The sequence below is a fragment of the Meles meles genome, chromosome 1 (assembly GCF_922984935.1).
Source record: "Meles meles chromosome 1, mMelMel3.1 paternal haplotype, whole genome shotgun sequence".
Classification (NCBI taxonomy): Eukaryota; Metazoa; Chordata; class Mammalia; order Carnivora; family Mustelidae; genus Meles; species Meles meles.
The window spans coordinates 203,299,387-203,319,834 of NC_060066.1; the positions used below are offsets into that span (position 1 = coordinate 203,299,387).

At 57.6% G+C, this 20,448-nt stretch overlaps 1 protein-coding gene across 4 annotated transcripts in view; it reads left to right on the forward strand.

Moving 5' to 3' along the window:
- CAPZB (capping actin protein of muscle Z-line subunit beta) overlaps nucleotides 1-20,448 on the forward strand; it is a 127,654-nt gene that overhangs the window by 99,912 nt on the left and 7,294 nt on the right. For all 4 annotated transcript variants that reach the window (XM_045999107.1, XM_045999081.1, XM_045999086.1 and 1 more), the window contains 2 exons: nucleotides 10,431-10,572; nucleotides 10,853-10,969. In XM_045999107.1, the coding sequence (XP_045855063.1) occupies nucleotides 10,431-10,572; nucleotides 10,853-10,969 (259 nt within the window). The remainder of the gene's footprint in view (nucleotides 1-10,430; nucleotides 10,573-10,852; nucleotides 10,970-20,448) is intronic.

The following is a 20,448-nucleotide window of genomic DNA, read 5'->3' on the forward strand; positions in this document are numbered from 1 at the left end:
CCATTCCTTGATAAGAATGGCTCATGGTGCTTAAACTCTTCACGCAAACATGGTGGTTTATGCCAAGCTCCTGCTTCCCTTCTGGGAGCCTGGAATTCTGCCGTGTGCTAGGTGGGCAGCACTCTGGCAGTAAAAACCCTGGTCGCCGAGTCCGTGGGCGTCCTGTAGACAGTGTCGCGCACTTGCTGGGGGAACGAAGCGCATCGTGTGCGAGCCCCAGAAGAGGAGCCGCGTGCTCTCGCAGACTCGTGTCCAGTTTCCTCAGGATCTTCCCTCCTGCCTCTCCTTTGCTGCTCCTGCCCGGTCTCCTTCTGCCGGAATGACTCCTGGTGGCAAGACTCGGTGCTGAGCCCTGTGAGCCTCTCGGGGAATCACTGAGCCTTGGGTGGCCATGAAGAGCCCAGGCTCTGCCGTGGTGCCTCGCAGGAGCAGGGGGAGGACGGCTTTGGTCCTAACTACTTGTCCCTCGTCTGGCTGGGTGAAGTCTGTAGCTTAAGGTCGCCCATTACCTCCACGGCCAGAAACAGCTGGCCATTACCTTCGGTCGCCGGAGTCACAGCTCCAGCCCCCTAGGAAGTGGGTGAGAGCACTGGGCAGGAAGGCATGAAGGGGTGGCGGATCGTGCAGGAAAGTTCTGGAGCTGGATGGAGCCTGGGCCATTTGGTTTGGCCCCTCTGCCCTCCATCCCTGCGCCTGCGCATAGGTCTGATGGCTCGTGATGCAGAACACTTTTTGTTCCTGCCCAGAGGTGTGGGACGTCTTCCCAGATAGGAAGGTCTCCAGCAGGCCCTGCGACGGCCCTGCCTGCAGTGTGCTGCGCTCCAGGGACTGCTGGGCGGGGCGGGGGTCTGCGTCTGGCTTTTCACTTGTCGGCAGCGTAATTAGTACTTGGGTTTTCGCATGTATTATTTGTATCTTCAGCCATGCGTACCAAGGGCCTCTGAGAACTGCCCCGCCTGCTGCGGGACTCCAGCTTGCCCCTCCTCAGGCTTGTGTGAAAGTGCTGGAAGCAGTTAATGGGGAAACCTGGGCCCCGCGCGGTTGTGCTATTGTAACTGACTAGGGAAGCCAGCCGAGAGGGTCCTGTTGGCTTTCCGGGGGTGGGGGTGCTGAGCTGGTCTGTGTCCTGCCCTAACAGTGTTGAGTTTCAGCTCTCCTGCGCCACCACTCTGAAGCAAAGGTGTCTGCCATGGTCTCTCGAGCCCCTAAAGAGAGGGTCTGGACGAGACTGCAGGATGCCCCCAGTCTGCACGCCAGGGATGGGACCCCTTCGGCTGGCATCCTAAGGCTGCAGCTCTGGGTTTGGTGGCCATGGCGTGCACCGTCTGACTTTTATCTGCTAAAACAATGTTAAACGAAAAGCAGGAGTGTGCAAAACGCCGTTTTGTTAACAAACACGGTCCCGCAGATCATCAGCAACACGGACTCTGATTCCTCTAGAACTTTTGGGTTCTTGCAACTTATGGCACATGGTCACACTCTGGATCGTGCTGATCCACGTGCTGGGTGCCAACGCCCCTGTGGAAGGAGGGCCCAGGTCCGTCCGATGGTCAAGCTGTGCTCTTGGCTGAGCTGCCTCCCAGGCTCCTGGTAGACCCATCTTTGTCAGGAGGCTGCTTTGTGCAGGTATCCGGGGTGGGTGGTCTTATGAAGGTTCAGCCAGCAGGCCCTTGTGGCCTCATTGAGGTGGTGGACCCTCCTTCGCAGATGTCCCAGAGCGGGGTGCTCCGTGGTGCGCTCCCGCCTCCCGGCTGCTCAGTGTAATGTCCTTTGTTCCTCTGACTTTCTCCCCGACCTTGAACTGGCACCGCGTACAGCAGCATGGTTGTGGGTGTGTGTTCATCTTTACCAAATTCAACCTCACAGTCTGAGCCAAGGGCCCGAGCCCAGCTGCCCACCTGCACTGCTGTTGTCGCCCTCGCACACGGGGCCAGCCAGACCCCAGGGCTGTCCCAGCGGCCCTCTTCTCGGCCACGTGGCTGGGGCACCTTTCTTTCACTCTCTGGGGTTTGGTTTTCTTAACTTTCTTAATAATGTATTCAGAGCCCTTGACACAGAATGGGATCCCATAAATGGCAGCTCCTGGATGAGAGCGGTGGGCCTGCACCTCCAGAAGGCCTGGGTTGTCGACATTCTCGAGTCGTGGGCCAAGCGGGCTAGCAGGATCGTCGTCAGGAGCCCGAGAGCCAGGAGATGGTCGCAGTGGTGCCAAGCGTGGATGGCTCGCTCGGGTCCCAGAGCCAGGTCTGGAGCCCCTGCAGCAGCTCCCGTGTTTCTAGAGAGGCCTTCGTGGTGTGTCTGCAAGTAGAAAACTGTAGAAACCCCGTGACGGGGCTGTAAAGGGCTGCAGCTGGGATCCAGATGGCGCATCGACAGGCGAGCAGCATGAAAGCCACACATGCCTGAGCCAGTCGGTGTGCTTGCTCGGGACCGGCACACCTGTGTGTCCCGGAGGGCATTTCCGCAGAATAGCTGTCCCGTGTCCACAGACGGGCTCAGACACGTGCTGCAAACCGTGGTGAAGACACACGAGGACAGTTGGGGTCTCGGCACGCATCTGCCAGCCCAGAGCCAGGTGCCCGCCTGTCTCCATTTTGGGCAGAGCCAATTGCAGCCCCCAGGGAAGTGTGGGTAAGACCATGCTCACCGGCAAGCGAGACCTTGGCTAAGATTAGGAGGAGGGAGGAGTTATGCCCTTCTCGGCCCAGAGAGAGAGACTTGGGGATTCGGACGGCCGCCGGTGGCTGTGAACGTCTTGCGGTTTCCTGCGCGCTTCCTGCCGCCTCCACCAGGGTCTCGCGGATGCGCCCCAGCAGAAGCTGAGACACCGGCGTGGCAGAGAGAGCCCACAGTCCCCAGACCCTCAGAGTCATGGCCGTTGGCCTGTCTCCTCTGGCTCTCTGTGGGCTCTCCAGAAGCCGCATATGTCAGGCAGCATCCACGTCCATCTGTCGGGCAGGGAGGATGCCTAGCCTCTCCTGGTGACTGGTTTGGAGCCGGTGAGGAAGGAATGTTCGTCTGCATTGCGAGGAAGGAGGCCAGGTGTTAGATGCCTCTCCACGCAAATGGGAGGTTTTTCTTTTTCCCCTGGGGTAGAACTGAATTGTTCCCACCTGTGGGTACCAGGTGCCTTTTGAGGTTGTAAGGATGTTTGAGGATGACCAGAAAGACAACTGCTGCTGGGAGCTGGCGCCTTCAGTCTCTGTTTGAGGCTGGGAGGAGACAGGAAGGTATTGTTCTGGGGCCAAACCCCAGCCGCTGGTGGGTGGCTCTGCCTCGGGGTTTTGTTCTCCTTGTCTCTTCTGTACACTCAGTCCGCGAGCATGGGGGTTTCCATTGGAACGAGGGCCCACGTGACCTCCTTGTCACTGTCATGACCAAGTGCCAGGCACAGTAAAGAGTGTCCCTCAAGTCTCACTGCTGCTCCTCGGCAAGACCCCAGAAGCGCAACAGACTGGACATGACCCACAGAGGAGGGAAAGAAGAACTTCATGTAATCTGACAGTTTGGGACGTTTTAAGGGACAGTCTTCCTGGTTTGGGACGGGATACCAGAAGGATTCCACTTGTTTTAAACAGACTGACACTAAAAATGTGCAGTCTGAACTCCTGGCTGCCATTTCTGCTGCCGCCGCCTCTTCTATTCCCTCTCCCGTCCCTCGTCCACCCTGGTGGGCCTCGTCATCTCCAGCCAGATCTGAGGCCATGGGAGTTCCCGCCTTGAGACGGTCCCCCAGCTTGAAAGAAATGTCCAGGGACTCCTGGGTGGCTCAGTCAGTTAAACGTCTACCTCAGCTTCAGTCATGATCCCAGGGTCCTGGGATCGAGTCCCACATCGGGCTCCCTGCTCAGTGCGGAGTCTGCTTCTGCCCGCCTCTCTCCCTGCTTGTGCTCTCCTCCTTTCACTGCCAAATAAATAAATAAAGTCTTTAAAAAAAAAAAAAAGAAAGAAAGAAAAATGGCGAGACCAGAAGCATCCTTCCAAGTTGACCGTTCTTTTCTCCACAGAAGCCTTGCTCCAGCCTCTAGGACTCTCGGGAGCGGGTTGGGGGAGCTGGTGCACGCGGCATAGAACGCAGTTGTGTACTCATGTGGCCTGCACCCTATTTCTGGGTATGTTCCCACACGTGAGGCTGTCCCAAGGAAGGGTAGCTTGGATAGGACACTAACGACAGACTCAGAATCCCCAAAGGTACCTTGAAATGGTGAAGCTAGGATTCTGAGAATTAAATATAACAGATCTGAGTGGAAAATGATATTCTCCAGTCCAGCGTACCACGTACTTAAAAATCTAGGATGTGGGAGACAATTTTATGACAACACATTAAGAAGAAACATTGCATCGGAGATGAGCGCGGGCTCTTCTGTGTCCATGTGAGTGGGGCATGGGGGCCAAGAGTGCGGCTTCGGCCCTGGGCTCCCGGGTGGAGCAGTAGCCTCGCCCCTGAGCGGTGCACTGGTCCCTGCTGTCTGGGCACTGGGTACATCAGTGCGGGGCATTGATTTCTCGGACCCCTATGGAAGAGGGTAGCCAAGGTGCGGGGACGTAAAATCATGTCTTATGAGCAGTAACATGACAACAGGAAGGCCAGAGAAGAGAAATCTTGGGGTTTATGTAAGCTGTCTTTAGATATTTAAAAGGACTACATGAGAGAAGGGCGTTAAATTCTTATTTGGTGTGGTTCTGGCTGACAGTGCGCATTTTCACTCCCGTCCAGTGCAAACTGAACGCTTCAAAACAGAAACTGTGGCCTTGGTAAACTGCGAGTTCTCTGTCACTGGAGGCATGTAAGCAGAGTTTTGACCAACTTGATTGAGATGCTGGTAATGGTGCTGTGGTGCTCAGGGTCTGCCTCACACGGGCCCTGATGCAGCCCCTACATCCCGGGCGGTCTGAGCTTGGAACGACCCCGCTGAGCCTGCAATCCGGCTCCTTCGTTTTGCAAATGGGAAAACAGTCTTTGGCATCACCTTGGTGCCAGATAAATATTCCTTGCCTTTCTCTTGGCATATTCAGTGAAGCCCCCTCACTCTCCAGCATCGGGGGAGGGGTGCTCACCTTATGATGCCCCTGACTTGTCTTGGGGGCTCGGGAGTGATGGCATGGGCCTCTGCGTCAGCTCCAGCCTCCTGGCCAGGCTCCCATGTGGCGAAAAGGTCCCATCTGAGTGAAGCCAGCCGGGGCCGGCTCCCAGCAGGTGTGTCCTGGCTGTGGTGAACCGGGAGGGTTGTGGCAGGTGACTCATCACCTGCCGGGGGCCTCCATCTTGGGAGCACAGATCTGGCTCTTCTCCCTGGAGGGGACTTGAAGGAGTGAAAGCTGACGATGTCACAGTCCTTTCCAGTCCCATCTTCCCCGTTGGGTGTGCAGCCCAGTGTTGGCTGAGACTGGGGATTGGATAATGCAGGCTCACTGCTCACGCTCCCGGAACAAGTGCCCGTGCTAGGACTCCACACACGGCCTGGCTTCACACACTCCGTAAAGCTTCGGGGGCCGAGATATTTTCTTTCCTCCTTTCTTTTGTGAAGTAGGTCATTTTTTTGTTTTTAAGATTTTATTTATTTATTTGACAGAGATCACAAGTAGGCAGAGAGGCAGGCAGAGAGAGAGAGAGGGAAGCAGGCTCCCTGCTGAGCAGAGAGCCTGATGTGGGACTCGATCCCAGGACCCTGAGATCATGACCCAAGCCAAAGGCAGCAGCTTAACCCATTGAGCCACCCAGGTGCCCCGTGAAGTAGGTCATTTTGAGCAGGAGGTGTTATGTTTTCCAAACTCTTTTCTCCCTGTCTCCCTCGGTTGGGGGGGGGGGTCCTATGGTTGAAGAGTTATGGACGCAGAACCTGTGTCTGTGGTTGTGACATGATGCAGGAGCAGGAGTCATTTTCTGGGAGAAACTGCTGAACGCCGAGGACAGGACAGTTAACGGGCACGTTGGCCTTTTAGTTGGTCCACGTTCAGGGATCTAACTGATGATAGAGTGTAAACGAGACCGAGTGCTCCTTTGTAGTTGTGCTGCTGCCCAGCTAGCCCTGCCGGTCACACCACGTACTCCCGGCTGGTCCAGGGCACTGACCGGCTTGGGTCAGTGGGGCCCTGATCTTGAGCTTACAAAACCCGTATCTGCATGTTGAAATCGAGTACGGTTTCCAGCCAGCCTGACTTCAGGAGCCAGCGCCCAGCTGTCCTGGCTCCTTGGTGCCCGCTGTCTGAATTCCCTGCCCTTCCATTTGCCTTAGGGCACCTTCCCCCTCAGGGCGCCTGGCTGACTCCCGGCAGTGGAGCCCGCGGCCCTTGAACTCGGGGTCGTGAGTTCGGGCCCCATGTTGGGAGCAGAGTTTTCTTTGAGAAAAATCATTTAAACAAAAAATATTGGGCAGGGCAGGTGAAAAGAAAACCAAAAAGAGAGTGTTTTCCGTTACTGGAAAAGTGTTGGAAGCCACCGAGACCACTGTGGTTGAACGGGTTTGCTTGTTGGTGAGACCAGCACGGAGGCTGACTCTGGTCTGTCGTTCTCCCCCAGCTGTGTTCCCGGAGCTTCCCGAGGCCCCGCTGCCTCATGGGTCAAGACCCCCAGGGGCTGGGGTGCTCCTCCAATGTCCCTGCGTTCTGTCCCTGCGTTGTCCTCCTCCCGGATCATTCACCTCTTCACCGGCTGTGGGTCCCAGGCCTAAGAAGAGCCTGTGCTTTTGTCTTTGGGCCTCTGTGTGCTAACAGTCTCTGAGCTGCCTCTTGACCAGCGCATTCAGCGCAGGAACTCACACAGCAGTGCCGTGGCCGTCGGTGCTGGGCCTGTCCCCGCGCCCTCCCTGGATGGCTGGGGCCTGTGAAGCGATCCAGCGCTGGCAGAGCCGCGGGTAGGGCCAGGGGGCTTCCTCTGTAGCCTGCTCTCGGTCCCGGGCCCCATTCGGTCATTGGTTCACGTTGACGTGCAAGGGTCCAAGCGCGGGGCAGTGGCGGTGGTAGAGCCACCTTATTGGAACGGCCTGTTAGCGTTTAAACAATATTAATACTATTTGACTCATTAAGTATACAAAGGCCAGTTAAAGTGCTTCCATGTGTGAGCTGTTAGTTCTGGCGGGCGACTCCTCAGATGGCTTCATGTGGTTTCAGACAACATTTTAGCACATTCTTAAAATACCCACAAAAGCCTTTATGTAAAAACTCATAAATGTGAGCCACATAAAAATTATTTTTTTCCTGTTTCATGTCATTGTGATCAAAGTACAGTAGGTAAGAATAAATTTTCAAAAACTTGTTGAGGTCCCTCTTTAATTAATGCTTCACTCGCAGAGCAGAGCCGTAAACCATGTAATGGGGGGCTGTCTGTATGCCCCTCAGTCTCCCTGCCAGCGGCCTGCTCACCACGGCCCTGACGGCGCTTGCCAGAGAGGCTGGTGTTTCTGGGAGATCCTGAACCGGCCCTTCCTCACGGCACAGTCCTCCGCTCCCTTTGTCTTGGAGCCTCAGGTTGAGACTTGCTGCCGCCCCGGTCTCTGGAGATGCATTTTGGTGAATGGAATGCAGGTCCGTTGTTGAATTGTTGTGTCGGGGCCCTGCCTGCAGAGCCCGGGTCTCAGCACGCCTGCCTCACCCCGCTGAGGAGCACCCTGACGACGGGAGAGGGAGTGGATTCCAAGCCAGGACGACAGCGTCGCCTCCGACTCGGCTGCCATTCCTTTGTGGCAGATCCGGTGGACTGTAAGTTAGGGCACTAGCTGGTGGAATACGACCTCAGCTGCGAAAAACAATTACCGAGATCGTGTGGCTCCCCGGAGAAGCGCTAATGAGTCCCTGCCAAGCGCAGAGGCCGAACTCAACACGGCACCATGGCTCTGCTTGTCGTTTCGTAAAAGTTAGGCATCTGGACAAAGACTGGAAGGGGATTGGGAAAAATGAGATTTATGGGATAAGTTGATATATGGTATTCTGGGCTAATTTTTCAATCTCCCTGTTTTAGAATGTCCTTGCAATGAATTGCTTAGTTTTGGAGAAAAAAAGAGCAGTAGAGGTCAGAGTTAAGTTCGCATTTTGCCGTCCTGGTCTCCAGCGTCTTGGCACCTTGGGCCCGGTCACTGTGGCCCACAGAGGAAGCTGAGGATGCCAGGGAGAAGCTGCCCGGAGTGGGAGCCGGGCCACCGGGTGGGGCGTTGGAGTGGAAACAGCCAGTTCCACCTTATAAAACATAATGCGGTTGTTCATTTTCCGGAAGAAAATAAATCTAAGGGATGGGACAGGGGATGGACTGCAGCTGCCTGGCGCTTTGGAGCAGGTCTCCAGGCGACATCATCAGGGGCTGTCGGGACCCCGGGGTCTCTCCGGACCCCTGGGTCTCTCCGGGCTCCCTTCCAGGGCAGCCTGGCCCGCTTTCCCTGGTACCCTGGCACACAGAGGGCATTGGGGCCTTAGACAAGACCACCGCCGCTCTCTGGTCATAGGGATCGGGCCACACGCCGTGGGGAGTGGAAGGGGGAGAATGACCACTGGGTGTCCGCCTTTACTCCTGGATGGCCTGCGGCAAGAAGGGATTATTGGCCCTTCAGACCAGCGCGAGAGAAGCCGCAGATTTAGAGACGTTGCTTCCCTTTTGATGTGGGGCTGCTCTCCCTACAAGCCAACCAAGGGGGAAGCCGAGTGCTGGAGCAGCCCTCCGTGTCCAGCAGGACTGGGATCGCATTAGCTGGGCTGCTCTTCCCTCAGTGGTGCTGGTGTGACTCCTGGGGAACTTGGATCTCTGAGTTCTGTTCCACGTTCCCCCCCCACCCCGCCCACCGTGTGTGTGCTCTGCGTCGCACTGGCCTGGGGCCGGTCCCTCCGTGCATCTGTCCAGCAGGCCCACTCACCGGGCGTCCACTGTACCAGCCCCGCCTCCCAGGGTGACCGGGGCCGTGAGTATGGGCAGTGGTGTAAATCTCATTGGACAGCTTAATCACCATGGAGCCTGTGGGGACGGAGAGGCAGGGACAGGATGTGGCGGCCGCGGCGGGCTGGAACCCCAGCGGGCAGGGGAGCAGACTTCGTGTGCAGCCTTTGGGCCCCCACGGGCCCTGCGGTGGGTTGGCCCCGTGACACCTTACGGCTCAGCAGGAGGCTTTGGTTCTCACAGGGAAAGACGCTTCCTTTGCTCTGATTGTTACAAAGAATTCTTGGGTACCCTTCACCCGCATTCTCTCGGAAATGTTAGCATTAACCATGTGTATCTTTATTATGTAACAGCTTTATTGAGAATTCACAGACCTGTTTATTTTTAGTACTTATTCTTGTTATTAAAATCAGTAATAGTCTTTGGTCAGATTATTTACTTTCCTTTTTTTTTTTTTTTTTTTTTTTTTTTTGTATCTCAAGAGTCCTATAAAGTAGGTATTACCGTTCTTACTTCATAATGAAATGAAGGCCCAGTTCAGATGGTTGGTACCTGGGAGCACTTAATAAAGAGTTGGTGGCTGGGGAAGGTGCGGCCGCGGCCGGCAGTGGGGGGGGCCCATGCCGCACCCCCCCACACACACAGCCCCTGCTTGCTGCCGCACGCGTGCTGCCGGCCCGGCTCCTCTGCGTCTGAGCCTGTGCTCACACATGATAGCGCCCTCCCGGCGGGGCCGTGTGCCTGCCGCACTGTGGATGCCGAGGTTAATTGGGGTCAGAGAGGCCATAGACGCACTGGTAAAGAACGTGCCAGGCCGCAGAGACGCGTGTTTTCCAGCATTCCGGTTGGTCATCGGCAGAGTTGGAGGCCCCATACGGCAGCTGGTGACCCACCTCCGCCCCCGGCAGCCCGGCTCTGCCACGCTGTCGCCTTGAGTCTCTTGGATTTGGGACCCTGGCCTCATTCCTTTTCTCCTCTGGCCTTTTCTTGTGTTTGTTCTTAGTTAGGAATTTTTCCATGTCGACTCAAACCTGAGTATGGAGCTCTGCCCTAAGCTCAGCTCTTCATTTCCGGCTCCAAAAGACCAACAGAAACCCAGGCAGCCGGGGCTTGGAGCGGGGCGGGGAGGGTTGGGGGGGCTCGGGGTGGGGAGGAGTGTGCTACTCTGGGTTTTTTCCCCTTTATCCCTCCTGGGAAATAGCCATCCCGGAAGGTGGCGACCCCCATCGAATATCCATCCCATGTCACACACTCTACTGGGTCCTTCCTCTGGAAGGAAGGTGCAGCCAGAGAAGTTTTGTAAGCTTACCCAAGACCGCGAAGCTCGAGTTAGCGGCAGAGCTCGAACTCCAGTTCATCCTGAGCCCCTGGTCTTTCCGGGACCCCTGCCCCCAACCAGCAGGTGCTCAGGACATGCGCAAGAGTCAGGCCCAGAACCATCACAGGGAGGGAGGGAGGAAGGGGCCTTCCTTTCAGACATTGAGGTGAAGCTTTGCCGAATGAACCGCTGGGCTGATCTGTAATCTAACTGGCTTGGCGTCTCATGGGCACGTGGGCCTGTTTCCGGCAGGTATTTTGAAGGCGGCGTCTCATCTGTCTACCTCTGGGATCTGGATCATGGCTTTGCTGGAGTGATTCTCATCAAGAAGGCTGGAGACGGATCAAAGAAGATCAAGGGCTGCTGGGATTCCATCCACGTGGTGGAAGTGCAGGTGTGCTCCCAGCCGGCCCGTCTCTCGAAGCGGTGGGAGGATGCTGGGAGACGTAAACCCCGTCACTCCTAAAATGCCCCAGAGCCAGTTCGATAAAGATAAACCAGGATTGCGGTGGTCACTAATGATAAAGACCCTGTGGTTGCAGACTCGGTCCCTTTAGAGACCAGCCGGGGTTTTACAAGGTCATGCTGTGGCCCCACATCCAAGGAAGGGACATGTGAGAATGACCCCAGCGCAGGCTCACCCCTGGGGTTCTGACCTCTGTCTCCTCCCACAGGAGAAATCCAGCGGTCGCACCGCCCATTACAAGCTGACCTCCACCGTGATGCTCTGGCTGCAGACCAACAAATCCGGCTCCGGCACCATGAACCTCGGAGGCAGCCTGACCAGACAGGTAGGGGCGCCAGGGGCAGCCTCTGTGTCCAGCAGGATCTCCACAGAGTCAGAGATCCGGGCTTTTGAGGGCTTTTACCTTTGGGTCAAGGTATTTACATTAAAACGTTCCTGGGGCGGTTAGGATGGACTCCTGATAAGGTAGAATGAATGAATGAATGTCACTGCTGTGACTTAGATCACCCCGGTGCGGACCCTTAGTTGCAAGTGGCAGAAGTAAAACCCTGCCATTAAGCAAAAATGGAAACAAGGCAGTTCAGCCAACTGAGGAGTCAGGGTTCCTGTGGTGTGACTGGGCCTAGGACGTCAGGACATCAGGAGCGCTGCGGCGAGCCCTGCGCTGTCCCGGAGGAAAGAGTTTCTTTCAGAATTCGGTCTGCCCGAAGCCCAGAAATGTCTCCCTGGCTTCAGTTACTTGTATCCACCAAAGAATCATTCCCCCCACTTTTTTTTTTTAAGATTTTATGTATTTGTGAGAGAGAGCGCGCATGCGCACAAGCAGGGGGAGTGGCTGGGAGAGGGAGAAGCAGGCTCCCCACTGAGCAGGGAGCCCAGTGCGGGGCTCCAACCCAGGACCTGGGATCATGACTGAGACACCCAGGCGTCCCCATAGAATCTGTTCCTGAGGCTGAGGAGCACGAAGCCGTCCAGCCAGAGTGCAGGTCGTGTGGCTGCCGGGGTTGGTATCGATGGAAAAGGGGGCGGTTGCCTGATAGTCAAATCCGGCTGCATCTTGCCGGCGGGGGGAGGCTGTGTGCCGGCAGCAGGCGCTGGGCACCCGTGGGGGTGCTTTGTGCAGGGAACCGATGGGCGTTCTCTCACCAGTGGAGGCGGGTGGCAGGCTGCTGGGGCATCGTAGCCCGCATCTCCAGAAAGGAGCCAAAAGGCTGAAGTCCGAGCTGAGGACCCACGGAAGCGTGTCTGCGGGCCTTCCCGCAGGTGCCCCGTCGCGGCTGGGATGCAGCGAGCCCTGGGGGGCACCTGGCCTCCCGCCGGGCGGAGCTGAACACCGGCCCCCACCTGCTGTGCTCCCAGCCTGGCCGGCAACACTGCCCAGAGCCCTTTCATGTGAGGAGGACGCTGTCAGGCCCCTCACGCTCCTTCCCCACAAAAAGACGCTGCCTTAGTCGTAGGGTCTCAACACGGGAGAAGCCGAGAGGTCCCCTCCCCATGCGACAGGACCCCAGCCGCCCTGCTCAGGCCCAGCTGGGGGCTCGCCCGTGCCCGCGGTCACCTTGGCCGGTACCTGCACCCCCTCCCTTTCACGGGAGCCCCCGGGGGCCAAGGTCGCCCGTTTCTCATGGCGGTCCATCTTGTTTAAGTTGCGGCTCTGTCTGTCCTCATGGTTTGACTTCCATCCGTCCTCCCCGTGACAGTCGCCTTGCCTCTTGGTTTCGTTTGTCCATGTGATGGCCGTTCTCTCCGGTTGGGTCGCTTGTATGTTAACCAAGAGGACTGTATGGCTTCGTGTTAGCTCCAGGCCACCTGCAGAGGCCTCCGTCAGGGCTCCTGGAGGCTTCCTCGGGTGCGGGCTTCACTCTGATAACCCTCTTTCTCAGGCTCCTTTTTCTCCCCGGGGGGGACCTCGTTGAGCTGCCTAAGTCCACCACGTGGGCTGGCCTTGAGAGTGCTCTGGGCTCCGACCCCCACCCGCCCCTCCCGCGCTGCTCCCTGCCTTCATGGGACCCCGGGGCGCAGCCCTCGTTGTAGCTCAGGCCTGTCTTGTGCTTCCAGCGTGGGGGGCTGTGCTCTGTTCCCACCCCCGCCCCCCATCCACGGCGCCAGTCGCCCGCAGGCAAGCCGGGCCTGCTAGTCCTCTTCCTGGCAGCCTGAGGGCGCCGCCTGTCTGCCTGCGGCCCAGTCCCAAACTGGCGTCAGCAGCACCAGATAGCTCGTCCATGGGACACGCAGGCATCTTTGGCCCTACCCTGACCCCCCACCCTGGGATCTAAATGTAACATTTTCTAGATAATCTCTGTGCACAGTGACAACCGACACACCTCTCTCAGGCTCCGCACCCCATCCCACCGCGGGCGGAGGGTGGGTCCCCCCCGTCCCAGCAGTTCTCTGCGCTCTGGCGGGGCGGCCTACAGTTCGGCTTCCTCCGACACTGTCCGCCTGAAGGGGCTCAGAGCCCACAGGGGAAGGGCTCAGCCGCCCGACAGCTGTCAGGGTCACGTCCAGGGTGTCCCCTGTGCTCCTGACCAGCCAGCCACGAATCCTCCTGGGTTCAATTACTTTGCTGGAGTGGCCCACAGCGACTCGGGAACCCCGCGGACTCGTTAGATGGGCGCGGCCTGACAGCGGGAGCAGAGGAGACAAATCAGCTGCCCACAAGGGGATGCGTCCGGTGAGGTCTTAAAGGAGCTTCTGTCCTCCAAATGGAGCTTGGGGCTCTGGGAAACTTCCTTTGAAGCCGTCTTCTTCCCTGCCTGGAAATCAGGGGGACTGAGAGTTCCTTGGGCCACCAGCCCCCATTTTGAGGTGCTTTCCAAAATCACCCCGTTAACACGAGCCCAGTCATTGTGGGAAAGAGGCTCATTATGAGTAACAGGATCCCCCGGACTCCTGGGCGGTTCTGAAGTGACTTCAGGAACGGAGGCCAGGAGGCCGGCAGAAGATGGTCCCGAGGCAGCTCAGGAGATTCCAGAGGTTTGGGGAGCCATGAGCCAGGAACCGTGGACCGAGACCCGTAAACGTGAGGAGTGGGTTTTGCTCATCTGAATGAATGTGTGTATTTCTTACGGGTCAGGATGTCCCCGCTCCCACGTGCCTCTCACCGTCTTCTGCTTTGGTGTCCTTACTACCCCGTGTCCAAAATCACCCCTCCACGTATCTCAGGTGAGCTGCGAGCTGCTTCCCCAGAGCAGACTCATCTTACCTTCCGCTTCAGAGGCCCTTGAAGCGTCTGCATGTAGGAGCCCTGACAGACCCAGGAATATCTGGTGTCCCCAAAGTCAGCCGTGGCCGCAGCACTGCGCACTGGAGAGCACCTGCCAGGGGCAGCTCCCCAAGCCAGTAGTCCGTGACCTCACTGTGGTTCCTTTGGACAGCAGATACCCTTTTATTTTTAAGACTGTACTTATTTATTTATTTGACAGAGAGAGAGCACAAGCAGGGGGAGGGGCAGAGGCAGAGAGAGAGGCAGACTCCCTGCTGAGCAGGAAGCCCAGCGTGGGGCTCCATCCCAGAACCCTCAGCTTGGGATCATGACCCAAGCTGAAGGCAGACACCTAACCGACTGAGCCACTCAGGCACCCTGAGCAGATTATCTTCTTTTTTCTTCTTTTCTTTTTTTAAGATTTGATTTATTTATTTGACAGAGATCACAAGTAGGCAGAGAGGCAAGTGCAGAGAGAGAAGGGGAAACAGGCTCCCTGCTGAGCAGGGAGCCCGATGCGGGGCTCAATCCCAGGACCCTGAGATCATGACCTGAGCCGAAGGCAGAGGCTTTAACCCACTGAGCCACGCAGGTGCCCCATGAGCTATTTAAATGAGATAAAAACTCAGTACTTTTAATACCTGCTTTAATACTTTTAATAGAGTAGATGGTGAAAAGGATGAATTCGGTGACTCGGGCGGGTCTGTAGCCTAGTCACGGGAGCGTGGCATGCATTCGACAAGCACAGGGCAGGTGTTTTGTCCGCGAGCCTGGGGTGCCCGTCGGAGCCTTGGACTCTCTGTGCGAAGCCTCCACTGCCTCTGCCGAGTCAGAGTGGCCCGGAGCCACCAGGGATCTCGGGGATCCCCGTAGCTGGCCCCCCATGCAGGGCTGTCCCCACTCCTCCCAGACCCAAGGCTGGTGCTCACTGGGGCAGAGCCCATCATTCTGTGTAGACACGGGCCCTTGGCCTCCGGGAACCACTGGCCGGGGAGGGCGGCCGAGCCCCCAGGCCACGAGCTCTACCACCGCCCGCCTCCCCCACACCCTGCGACCCAGGCCCCGGGGGGAAGTCCTAAATCCATATCCAGAGATGGCTTCCTGCCCCACTTAGCGTTCCCAACTATTTACAGTTCCATCAGTTGACGGAGACCCAGACAAATACTTAATCCTCAGCCTTCCTGGTCGTTCCAGTCAGAGCCACCACCAGCCCACGGCCAGGGGCAGGTCCGGCTCGCCGGGAGCAGCACCTCCTGCCGAGCCCCGTGGGCCTGCTGGACGGCCTGGTGCTCTTGGGCTTCGATGAGGAAATTCATGCGTCGGTCGTCATCCTAACGGCCAGTCCCGTAACTCATCTGAGGTGCATTAGTGCTGGGCTGCTTTCCAAGGGACGTAGCTTTGAGAGGAGAGGCAGGGCAGCGGCGGGGGAGACCGGTCTCCATTAATGATGTAGGGCTTCGGGGCAGACGGGCAGTGCGAGTTGTGGGATTAACCATGTGTCCCAGGTGCACCTTGGGGAAACATCTGGTTGCTTTGGATGGGAGACGAAGGGCTTCCAGGCAAGCTGAGCAGACCGGTGACAGTGAACGAACATGCGTGTGGCGGGGGGAGGTCTCCATGCTTTGATGTAAGCAAGGTAGCATTACCTTTCCAGTGTGATAGTGAGGAGACCAGCATTTGAGCCCTGACGTGATTTCCTCATGGTGATTTATTCACTTGGAGGCAGAGCCACGATTTGAACCCAGATTTGTCTGTCTAGGAAAAAAAAAATTGGGCTTCTTCCTGCCACGCTACATTGTTCTGCTCTTTGTCCCATGCCTGGCATTCAGTAGGTGACTGAAGGTTTGCACAGAAGTGCGCCGAGCAGTCCGCTCAGTGTGGCCAGGACACCCCCACCCCCACGGGCACCCCTCCGCCTCCAGCAGCCAGCCAGGCCCCGGGAACAGACACCCTGAGTTGGGGGGTCTCGTGGAGGGGACAGGCCTCGCTGGGGGGACAGCAACCCTAGCCTCAGGGGTGCCTCCTTCACTGGACTTTCAGTAAAGTCGATTATTCTCTCAGAAGTAAGTTGGCCGCATGAGACAACGCTCACCACCGGAGGTGCTGGGGCTTCTTAAGATGTTTAGTCAGGGGGACGCCTGGGTGGCTCAGTCGTTAAGCCTCTGCCTTCAGCTTGGGTCATGATCCCAGGGTCCTGGGATCGAGCCCTGCATCAGGCTCCCTGCTCAGTGGGGAGCCTGCTTCTCCCTCTCCCTCTGCTTGTGTTCCCTCTCTCACTGTCTCTCTGTGTCAGATAAATAAATAAATCTTTAAAAAAGAAAGATGTTTAGTCACTTGAACAATCTGATTAGATTTCTGTTTTCAGAAAATGGCTCTGTGGGGTGGCATGGGGGAAAGTTGGCGGGGGTGGGGGGAACTGTTAGAGTCCTCCAGGAGCGAGGTGACTCGGGCCAGATGGAGGCGGCCCGGGAGGCCTGGAGGGGACAAGCCTGTAGCCAGGAGGTCAGTATGTGAGCTGGTGTTGGCCTCAAGGAGGAGAAGGGTAAGGCAGGAGGGAAGGGACAGGGCAGGAGACATTTTGAGGTAGGGCGGGCGTGGCGTGGGTGGCCTTCCACCATGTGAGCTGTGGGATCAGAGGCGGCTTCCTCGTTTGAGCTCGTCCCAGCGAGCACCCGCAGCGACCAGACCCGGGTCCTCCCTCTGGCAGGTAGAGGCCTCCGCACAGCCACGCACAGCTGCCTCACGTGTGTCTGGAAGGAAGGACCCACGCCAGCGGGCCCGACCCTGCAAGCCGGACTGGCCAGTGTGCAGGAGCACTGCTCCGCAGAGTCCCTCCTGGGTTGCTCCCTCCACTTTCCTCTTCCCCACACCCCACTCTCCCCAGCTGTCCCTCCACCGCTTCCGCTTCGGAGACTTTGTCCCTGGCCCTCTCCTATCTCAGCTGAGGTGGCTATGAATGTAAGGGCCGGACATGGAGAGCTTTCTTTAAATTGCTGGTAAATTTTAGGGCACCTGGGTGGCTCAGTTAAGCATCTGCCTTTGGCTCATGTCATGATCCCAGGATCCTGGGATCGAACCCCGCATCAGGCTCCTTGCTCAGCAAGGAGCCTGCTTCTCCCTCTCCCTCTGCCTGCTGCTCCCTCTGTTTGTGTTCTGTCAAATAAAAAAATCTTTTAAATAAATAAATTTTGGTAAATTTAACAGTGACCTGGGAATTGAGCCACATGTCCCCTCTGATTGTGACCCCCAGGCTGCAGCGGCGTCCCTCGGGGCTCAGACCCGGCGCACCCCGGCCTGTGCTCCCTCAGCGCACTCACCCATCACCACCCCTCTGGCCCTTTCTTCCCTACCACCACCCCTGCCTAGCGACGTCTCCCTTAGGGATGTTGGCTGGAAGGCAGGTAACTTTGGTGTTTGGGCAGATCTGTGCGGCCCGGGTGGCCAGGGAGGAAGGGTGCGCAGCGTCTTTGTGGGAGCTCCTCACAGCCAAATCCTGCAGTCCTTCCAGGGGAGGAGGGCGGAGGGTGCCCACTGGCGCTGTGCCACCCCGGCCCCAGTGGGAAGGCTGTGGAGCAAGTAACAGATGTTGCGAGCCAAGTACCAACATGTTGAAAAGGAAGTTGCGCTGAGAGGTCACTTCTCCTGTGTGACAGCTGGAGACGCGGGAAGGAGGCAAGGCCGTAAATCTCGGGAAGGAGATCCAAGACTTCCGAACTGGGGTTGGGCCCTGCAGATGTTCGTTTGATATTTTTTTTTTCAGATTCTAAATATTTAGAAACGAAGGTGGAGTGTTCTGTCGAGTTGGGGGATCAGGCCAGTCCTTGGCCGGCTGAGCTCTCTCTGCCTGCTCCTCTGTACGCTCCCCGTGACAGAGCGACTCCCGCAGGGCCACCTGCCCGTGCGTCGTGGCAGGGAAATGCTCTTTGACTCGAGCTTGGCGCTCGGTTTGGCCAGGCCGGGCGGCACGTTCTGGTGTGGGGAGGAGGCCCACGGCCCTCTTCCGGATGTGGGGGAGCAGGGCCTAGGGCCCAGGGAGTGCTTTCCTGCTGGGGGAGGCACGGCTGCAGCCGGGCCTTGTGTGCCGGGAGGTGGCCTGCGTAGGGATGAAGGCCGAGAGCCCTCTAGGAACAGTCAGGCCGGAGAGGAAGGCTCTGGAGATGCGAAGAGGGGGGGCCCTGAGGGGGAGGGAGGGGGCTGAGGCAGGGATGGTTACTCTTCGGGGTTTCCGAGCCCTGGATTGAGGTTTGTCTTTGATTTTTCCGGTAAAGAATGTACATGGGTGTGAGCAGAGAGGTCTCGTGCAAGAAAACAAGTTTCAGAATTGTCAAGACCTGGTTCAGTGCTAGCCTGCTCCCTTCCCAGCTGTGTGACCTGGACCGTCCTCTTCCCTTCTCCAAAACTCCATTTTCACCAGCAGGCTCATGATGCCTGTTCGGAGACAGTTGCAGAGAAGGAGGTCCGCCTGGACTCCTGGTCGCTCGGTGAATCAGAGCTGCTTGTGCTGCTTCCCCCCGCCTCACCGGCAGAGACTTCCCCGTCTTCTAGAATACACGTCGTTTTAGGCTCAGTTAAAATTTCCCTAGACTGGGCAAACCGAACCTTCCTTGAGAGGCTGGCTGACCCCTGCCTGTCTTCGGACTCGACAGCAGGCTAAATCCTGGCCCCCAGGCCAGCTCTTCCTAGAGCGCAGGTCAGTAACCGAGAGGACAGGATGGGAGGAGCCCCAGGAATGGAGCTGCCGTCCCGCCAGGCCTAGTCCTCGGCGTCGGCGTCAGCAGAAGGCAGAGGCCTAGGTAGGCCGAGGCGCTCAGCCCTTGGGCTCCAGAGCGGGAGCCATGGCGCCGGGGCTGGCTTCCCGCAGGGCCCCCCACCCTCCAGGCCAGGCCTGCTGGGAAGCGCTGCAGAGCCAGGGGAGGGACCGTGCCCCCCTTCTGAGGAGGACGGCCTGCTTTCCAAACACTTGCCGTGTCCTTCCTGTCTCCAGGCCACAGAGAGGAGGAGAGGGAGGTGCTTGATGGGGACAGGCGGGCTGGGCTCTGACCTCAGACGTGGTTGGAACCACCTTGTGGAACATCTGTGTGGCCACAGCACATAAAAATGTTTTCCTCTGGCAGCCGCTTTTATAAGGATGTAATAATATATGCATTGCAAAAATAGGCCTGTTTTTGGTGGGTCAGCATTTCCAGCAGGCTGGTCCTCACCAGGTGTGGAGGGAGTCAGCAGGGGTGTGGGAGGGGGCCACGGAAACGTCTGTGTGCCGAAGGCTCAGCCCGCACCCCAGCCCGTGTCTTCCTTCCCTTCCAGGGAGTCCATCTGCTCCCAGAGGAGACCAGGCGTCCTTACCTTTCCCCTCTCTGTCCCCACACACACCCCAGACCTCTTTTACCTTCAGGCGACGGGTGGTTTCACCACTTCAGTTCATTGGAAGGTTGATTCTGGAGCACAGAGACGATACCCAAGAGGTTGAATTGCTGATGTGACTTGACCTACCCTGATGGCCCGGACCCCTTTGCCAGCAGCCTGGGCCTCACTTTGGGCTGTGGAATCCTCATTTAAAATGGGGCCCTCAGTGGGGTACCTGGTTGGCGTAGTCAGTTAGGTGTCCAACTCTTGGTTTTGGTCCAGGCAGTGATCTCAGGGTCGTGGGATTGAGCCCCATGTCAGTCTCTGCACTCAGCGCAGGGTCTGCTTGGGATTCTCTCTCCCTCTGCCTCCGCCCCTTCCACTCACACGTGTGCACGCTCTCTCTTTTTCAAATGTTATTAAAAAATGAATGAAAAATAAAATGGGCCCCTGTGAGCTCAGAGGCTCATTGCTTCCCTGAGATTGCCAGGAGCCTGCGCCGCTCCCCACCCCACCCCACACTGAGCTGGGGAGGTGAGGGACTTCTCAATGTGGGAGGACATGTTTGTCTGGGTCGCACCCCCCAGGCTTCTCCCTGCCCAGAGGAGTGGCTTTCTGAGCTGCCCTCAATCTGGGCACAGGAACCATTTCCATGTTGGGTGGCAGGGGAAGCATGGCTCAGTGGGTTGAGCCTCTGCCTTCGGCTCGGGTCATGATCTCAGGATCCTGGGATCGGGCCCTGTATCGGGCTCTCTGCTCAGCGGGGAGCCTGCTTCCCTCTCTCTCTCTGCCTCTCTGCCTACTTGTGATCTCTCTCTGTCAAATAAATAAAATATTTAAAAGTAAATAAATAAAAATAAAAGTGGGTAGATGGTGCACCGTCCTTCCTCCCGAGTGTGCTCCAGCTTCTGTCCAGCACGCACGCACCCCACCTGTCTCGGTGGCAGGGTTTGGCTAAGGGCACATGTTCCAGCAGCTCCCGTGGGATGGCCCAGGGAGGGGGATTTAGGAGACCTGAAGTGATGGGGAGGAGCTGTCGCTTCTGAGTTTAGGAGCTCTCACTGCTGTTTGGTAGGGACCCAGGTAGTCTCTGAGGGTCGAGACTCCCCAGGATCGCTGGCCCAGGGGTGCGGGGGCAGGGCACATGGCCCGTTCTTGCCCATTTCTTGAGGTCAGGGTGTTCGGACCTTTGAAGCTTTGCGGGTGGGTCTCTCCCAGCCCAGCCCCTAAACTGAGTCCGGCCCTGCAAGTGTGGC